At 57.8% G+C, this 7,569-nt stretch overlaps 1 protein-coding gene across 1 annotated transcript in view; it reads right to left on the bottom strand.

The window, feature by feature from the left end:
* The window catches only part of KAZN (kazrin, periplakin interacting protein), a 345,483-nt gene that overhangs the window by 30,946 nt on the left and 306,968 nt on the right, over nt 1–7,569 (bottom strand). The window contains exons 4-7 of the mRNA XM_004679336.2: nt 6,208–6,397; nt 4,257–4,387; nt 1,377–1,427; nt 66–189 (exon numbers count right to left, since the gene is read on the bottom strand). Of these exons, the coding sequence (XP_004679393.1) occupies nt 66–189; nt 1,377–1,427; nt 4,257–4,387; nt 6,208–6,397 (496 nt within the window). The remainder of the gene's footprint in view (nt 1–65; nt 190–1,376; nt 1,428–4,256; nt 4,388–6,207; nt 6,398–7,569) is intronic.

The following is a 7,569-nucleotide window of genomic DNA, read 5'->3' as shown; positions in this document are numbered from 1 at the left end:
CAGCGGGCGCGGGAGGCGGCATCACCAGTCTGCGTCCTCCTCAATGTAATAATCAGGGGCGGTACCATCAAAGAGGCCGGGGTCGAGGGACTTCCGCTGCTTCCCTCTGGCGAAGACGCGGGAGATGGAGCCAAATCCCATCTTTTCTTTCTTCTTTTTCCGTTTTTGGTCTTCAAGATCCTCTAGTGACTGAGGGAATCGGGCCGGGGGCACAGGGCGGGGAGAAGAACAAAGCCAAGGTGAGCTGGGGGCTGGGCGGCAGTGATGGGGCAGAGGGGGTGGGATGGCAGCGGGGTCCCCCCCCCACCACCACCAAGGGTTAAGGTGCTGGAGGAAGGTGGGTCGGCTAGGGAAGCTCAGGGACACAGCAGGTCTCGTGGTGTTGGGCACAGGGTGTCACTGCGGTAAGGATGGAAATGCCCAGATGGTGGTTCTGTGTGCCCACTCCCCTTGCGCTTCTCTGGGCTGGCGGCCCATCTGCAGGGCACTGCAGCGAGGGCTCATGGTCCCTGTGATGGGGGAAAGCAGCCCGAAAGCTCCAGAGAGAGGAAGAAGCCAACTTGAGCTCAAGGTGTCAGCCAGAGCGAGGAGCAAGGACCTCGGTGGGGGCTGCGGCGGGCAGTCCTGATTGTGTCAGGGCCCTGGGGTCCAGGGCAAGCCCCAGCTTCTCTGAGCCCAGTGCCGTCATGGGTGACAGGGTGTTAACAACAACGAGGATGAGACAGTCCTGTCCTGAGATGACAGGGGTCGAGATGTGGGTGGTGTCTGTAGAGCTCTGCAAACAGTCACGTGCTTGATGCAGGCAGGGGGTGCCATTCTCTGAATTAGAATGGTTTCCCAAACACATCAGAATCTCCAGAGTTCTAGCCTTACCCCACTTCTGGTGGACCAGAGTCTCTCAGATAAAGGCCCCAGAAACCTGCATGTGAATACCTGTCCCTGGTGGACTCTGGCAGGTGTGTGGTGCATAGACCAACAAGTGTGAACCCCCACTTGTTGCTGGTTCCTGCAGCCTCCTTACTCTGATAAAATGTGCAAATATTACAAATAAATTTAAGAACTCTCCCTGCAGCAAGGGGGCCTCTAAGGGGCTGGGTCACCAGCCTTTGGCTGTCAGAGGACTCAACTGCGTCAAAAGATGGAAGATATGTGATGTGCTCAGTTAAGTGTGCAGGTGTGGAGGGGACATGGAAGGGCACTAAGCCTGGCTCATGTACCAGCCCATGTGTGATTTGGTGATCTAGCAGGACTCCTCTGCCCTGGGTGCCCACGTTTGGAAATGGGGACATCAAGGGTCCAGGAGAACAGGGATGAAGTCGTGGTCAAGGTTGGGGGAGAGGGAGGGAGATCTGAGTAGCCAGGGAGGATGCACCTACCTGTACAATGGGGTTGTGCAGGTTCTTCTGAACTGGGCCGGGACTGTCGCCCTGTGGCCAAAGGAGAAGAGGAAGATGAAATAGCAGAGACACAACACAGGAGAGCAGAGGTGGCCCGTGGGGTTTTCCATGGAAGGAAGCCAGCCCTTAGGGACAGCCCTTGCCTCCATCGTAGGGAGCCTAACCCCACCCCCCTGAAGCAGACATTCTCAGGAGGTACAGTGATGGGACCTGGGGTTCACGTGGTGGAGAGGTTTCCAGGGCTAGGGGTCTGGATCTGAGGTCTTTGCCTGCACTAGCCTTTCGACTCTCAATCTCCTCTGGCCAACATTTCAGTCATTTAAAGGCATCTGAGTTCCGGCCTCAATTGGCACATTGAGTTAGGACGGGAGCTTGGTTAATCTTGGTGGTTTTCAAAAAGAAATATAATTTTATAGAGAAAAGCAGAATAATAAAGAATTCCAAGCTTGAAAAACTCAGGAGGTACAGTAGTCTCTAACTTTCCTTAAACCATACAATGACTTTCTTATGGGGGGTGGGGGGAGGGTGGCTGGCAGGAGTCATTAGCCTGATTTACAGGTATAAAGACTCTAGACAGTATATCATGGAGTTAATTACAAGGACTGTGGTTCCTGCTGGCTGAGTTCTCCTCTCTTGGGTGTACAAAGCCTTCACTACATTCCAGAATGAGTCACTTGCCTGGGGAAACAAGAGCGTTTGGATTAAAAAAGTCATTACTCGGGAGACCCCTGATGGTTATTTCCAGAATTGCAGGCAAATGCCTTTGAAAGAAAAGTATTCAGTATGTGTCACTTGGGCCAGTACCAATGAGCTCTCTCCAACCTCTGTGCCGAGTTCCTCTCTTCTGCTCTAAAGGAGTAGCCAGAATATGAGAGGATGGAGAGATCCTTGATTCAGCCTAGGCTCTTCTTGGTGCCAGGTCAGACACCTGAGAACCTGGAGCTATTTTCAGGCTCTTTCTGGCTTACCGGGACATACATCAGCTGAGATGGGGAATGACAGTGGTGAGAGAGGACAGGGATGGAGCCAATGGTTGTTTCGTCCTTCATCCCATCTCAAGGTTTGCCAACAGCATCCGTTTGGCAGGCAGCTAAGATAGGTTGCCCAATTTTGCCTAATTTATGGCAAAGAGAATGGGGCCAGTGCCCATTTATCAGATAGGCCCTTAGGTGAATAATTGCCTTATTGAAGCATCCACTTCTTGGTGGCAGGGCCCTATCTCTCTGAGGAGAGATAAATTGATGAGCTAGACCTGCCACTGGTAGCCGGAATGTCTCAAGACCAAGCTGGGGACAGGCTAGGCCCATGCCAAGGCAATTTAAGGGGTCTTTGCAGAACCCTTTCTGCAGAAGGGGTTTTCCTGCAGCACTTGGGATACCACAGGAAGAGAAAATTCAGCCCGTGGGAGGTTCTCATCTGCAAGGGAGGCTGCTCTGCAGGGGCATCCTGCCCCAGCCTGGGCCTTTCCTTCCCACTCTGCACTGAAGGGCGCTGCTGGCTGGCTGTGGTAATGCCACATGGCCCTCAGAACTACAGAGCAGACCCGGTGTCCCTCTGGGGGCTCGCCTTGGCCCTGTCAGCCAAGCCAGGCTTTGCCACGAGGCTGTGTCCTGGGACAAGAAAAGAACAAATGTCTCCAATTCAAGTCCTCATTAAAAAATAAAACCAAAACTTCAGCAGGGCATTTGGGACAGTCCTGCCTCCACCGTGGGGAGACGGCCCCCGCCCCCTGAAGCAGGCACCCCCAGACCCTCTCCCCACCCCGATGTGGGCAGGACCAGGCCATCTATTTTAAGCTTAATCTCAGCTACTTTTATAAGCGCGTCTCTTTGCTGTTGTAGATGGGAAAAAAAAGTTTCCATGATCCTAACTCATATATAGGAAAGCTATTGCTTTTTATAAATTGATTTTCAACCAGTACCGTATGTACTTGCTTATTATTAGTTTGAATAGCTTTGCAGGTTATTCTCTTTGAGTTTCCGGGTAGATAATCATATCATTGGCAAGTAACAGTTATTTGGTGTCTCTTTCCCACTCTGTTCACCTCATTTCTTTTTTATTAGCTTTCTCTCTGGTTAATAAAGCCCTATTAGCAGAATTTTTGAGAAAGCCTCTCGGACATCTGAAGACTTAACTCTCCCCACTTCTGTCTTCAGACCATGGGCTGGGGGGAGGGCATGGGGGGGTAGAGGAGCCCTCCCTCTGGTCAGCCCTACGATGGAACAAGCCAGGTTTCCCGGCACAGCCCCTACCTGGCTCCCTGCAGTCACTTGGCCCACCTGCGTTCACCCCTCACTCCTGGCGAGCCTGTCTATCTGCCCTACTGTCAGGAGCCAGGCGATCGGGGACATGTGTCTCTTGGGGGCCGGCTGTCGGCATGCAGTCAACAACCGTTGGATTAAATGAGCAACAGACTCAGGACAAGCATACGGGGCTCGTCTCCGGAGGCCGAGCGCGCACAAGCCCCTAAGCTCGAAACAGCCCAGGTCTTTCCTGGGCGAAGGGTCCTGCTGGCCCCACAGGGGACTGAGGTGATGCTGTAGGGCCGTGTCTGGGAGAGGAGGCCCGGGGTCCCCGACACAGCGCCCGAGGGGTCCCGGGGCGCACAGACCCCTCGCCGACCCGGGCCCGCCTTCCTCTGGACTTTCCTTGCCCTCCCGGACACAAGGCGCAAACGGGCCTCCTCTCTCTCTCCCCACAGCCATCTCTTCTTGCAAAAGGAAAGAACAGAACAGGAAATGCCTCCGCCAGAGTGCTCCCTGGGTGGACGAGAGGAAACAGCGGGTACGTCTTCACCCCTCCAGCCCGCCCCGAGGTGCCCGCAGGGCCCAGGCCAGGCCCCACTCCTGTTGGCCTTACGTTGCAGAGGGAGTGTGTCCGGTGTCGAGGGGAGTTGATGTCGCTGGGCGTGGACGACCGGTCGCCTTCCGCGGCAGACGCGTCGGAGATAACGGAGGGCTGCCGGGAGTGGCAGGGGCTCACCCTGACCGCTGCGAAGAGGGACAGCTGGTCAGTGGGGGCAGAGGGCGCGTCCCCGCCTTGACTGCCTTGCGGGGGAGCACAGCCAAGGCCCCCGCTATTCGGTGAGGGGGCTGATGCACAGAAGAGGCCTGCCCAGCCCCCGGCCCTTTATCCACAGCCCACCGGTCACTGAACAGCTCCCACGGCCTCTGGCGCTCCCCAGACGTGCACAATCCTGGCTGCTGGTCAACACCAGCCTCCCGAGCAGGCAGCCTGGGGGTCACCACTGGCCCCCCATTCTCCCCGTACTGCCACTCATCAGCAGCCACCGAAACCAAACCTGGGCATTTCTCGCCACCCCCACTGCCACCGCGGCCAAGGCATCACTGGCTGCCCCCACAAGGCCACACACCCTCCCTCTACTCCTCGCCTGCAGTGGGAGCCAGCCACTGGGTCACCTGAGTGGAAGGAGAGGCCGGATGGATGCGGTCCTGATCCCCCCAGACTCAGCTCGCCCCACACTGAGCTGAGCCACCCAGCCTCTGTGCCCTTCACCCCCCCCCCCCCCGCCTCTGGCACGGCCGGCCCCGCTGCCTGTCGGGCCTTTTCTCCATTCAGGTGTCAGTGGGCCCAGAGGCCTCCCCGGCCAGCTGCCTGCCCCTGGCGCCTGACCTGCTGTCTGTGTTTCCCACAATGCCCTGCTTGTGCTGATCTCTCTGCCTGCAATAGTGCCCCGCTGGAATAATGCTGTGCTGCTTTTATTTTTCATGTGTGTGCTGTCTTTACCTACGACGTCACCCTGTGCCTTCCTCACGCCAGGCCGAGTTCACAGTGCCTGGCCAGCTTGGAAGGCAAGCCCAGAAGGCCCTGAGTCCTCCAGCCGTTCCTTCCTGTCTGCAAAGGAGGGGAAAAACACTCTGTCCGGCCCAGCTGACTGGGGGTCTGCTCTGTGTGGGCATGTGAGCAGTGGGGCTGCAGTAAGGAGACAGGCCTGGCCTGACCAGAGGGTCTGACAGAGCAGCGGGGGCCCAGAGTCAGAGGCTGAGTTCACAGGCGGGCGACGGCAGGACCCAGGGCTCCAGAGACCAGGGGCTATTTCTACCCTGCACCGTCACGCAGAGGTGGCCACCACTGGCAGCAGGACAGGAAACACAGCTGGGTGGGCAGCAGGTGTGCAATAGGGTAGTGAGGGCACGCGGGGGGGGGTGTGGGGGGTTGGCATTTATACAGTGGACAGTGGGTGCCCAGAGACTGGACCCCTCCCCACCAAGTACCTGGAGACATCTGGGACAGTCACGTCAGACCCTGCATCTTGGGACAGGGCGAAGTTGTCAATCAAGGAGTTCCCCTGCCCCCTGTCAAGGACGCCCAGCTCGTGACCAGGCTGGCCAACCAGCATACCCACTCTCCCTGGACACAGTGACATTCTGGGGAGGCATGTGATCCAGGCGGCCAGTGAGAGACCATGGGATTTGATATGGACACAGAAAGTTTTTCTTTCTCAAAACCGTGACCACTTAATTAAAAGCCTGGTGACTGTTAAAATTAAAAACTTCTAGTGACTCTTTGCTTCTGGAAAGAGATGAATTAAAGATGAGGCCACGTGGAGACAGGCAGGGCTGAGAGAGGGAGACAGTAAGACAGGCGCCCAGATATTAACTGAATTGCTGGATCCAGCCTTGCCTGAATTCCATCTCTCAGATTTCTCAGTAACAGGAGTCCCGAACTCTGCTCCCGCCCCTCTAAGCTGCTGCAGTTTAAATAAAGAAGCTGCTTTCCCTGCTGGGTCGGAGGCTCTCCTAAGGAGCCCCCACGACTGCTCTGGCTGGGGCCCGGGGACAGGACTCACCTTGCCGGTCTGCAGGGTGCGGGGGGTGTGAGTGGTAGAGGGTCTGTTGGCTCTGCCGGATGGCTGCGGTCAGCGGAAGATCTGCCTGCACCACCCACTCCTGATTGCCGTTGAGCACCGTCTCGCCCGGCATGGCGAGTGAATGTCGCTTGGGCACATCCTTGGTCAGCGTTGCTAAGGACTGCTTGGCCTGGCGAGAGAGCGGGAGACAAGCAGGGGTGTCGTGACTAGGGGCCCCTCGGCTGCTTGGTAGTCACCCACCATTGCCATCCGGTCTGTGCCAGGGCTCGGCTCTGCAGTGTGTCCCCGCCAGGAAGGGGCACCCTCATTGCAGGTCTCCCCTGAGCACTCACTGGGGGGTACCCTCAGTACCTGCCAAGACCAAGGTGAGTGACACAGGGGTCCCAGCGGGCTTTCACGCGGGCCAAGGACCGGCTGGGGTTGTGGGGGAGTCAGAAGGCCGCCTTCGGCCCCATCACCATCGCTGCCCTCAAATTCGACCTGCGACCTCCTTTTACAGGTGCTGTGATGTGGGGGACCGGCCAGGCCTCCCCACCTGGCTGTCGGGGCCACAGCTGAGAATGGGGGGACCCAAGGAAGCCCAGGGCAAGGGCGGCCCCGGGTCGGGGCAGGCAGCTCTCTCCTGTCTCCCTCACACCCCGCCCAGGACAGATGTGGTTTTATCAGAAGCAATCTCAGATTTGTGAGCGGGAAAGGGCGCACCTCAGCAAGGCTTCCCCACAGCCACTTGACTTCCCTGCCGGCAGCTTTGCCACTAGGGGTCAGCATTGCACAAGGAGACTCAGGAGCGCCCAGCGATCCCGACCCATGGGGAGCCCTCTGAGCATACGCAGAGGTAAACTGAGGTCACACAGCTAGGAAGCAGTGGGGGCTGGATTTGAAGCCAGAACCCACCGTTGTCACCGGGACACGGAGCCCCTCAGAGCCACGTGGGCCTCCCCACCCACAGCAGCCCCTGCACACTCTCTCCCGGTCACGGCCCTTGAGCGCCCGGTGACAAGCCGTGAGGTCACGGAGGCTGCCCGGGCACCTCTCAGGGAGGGCAGGTGGCCCAGAAACTGTCACTCCCACCTGGCCCCAGTTAAGGGGCAACGAGGCCTAGAGAGGCCCAGAGCGTGGCCGGGGCGGCAGACTCAGGCTCTGGGAGGCGCCCCTGGGCCAGCCACGGGGGCCAGATGCGTGGGTGGGGGACAGCTGTCCCCCACGCAGGCTGGGTGTCGCCACAGAAGGTGCTTGGGAGGATTTCGAAGCTGGCTTTTGATTAGAAAAATGTGCAGTTTTTCCTTGTTGACCCAAGGAAGCGCTTTTCTACAGCAGCACATGTAATGGTGGGAGGTGGTG

The sequence above is a fragment of the Condylura cristata genome, unplaced genomic scaffold (assembly GCF_000260355.1).
Source record: "Condylura cristata isolate star-nosed mole 26May11 unplaced genomic scaffold, ConCri1.0 scaffold00008, whole genome shotgun sequence".
Classification (NCBI taxonomy): Eukaryota; Metazoa; Chordata; class Mammalia; order Eulipotyphla; family Talpidae; genus Condylura; species Condylura cristata.
This window is presented reverse-complemented; position numbering and strand designations above follow the sequence as displayed.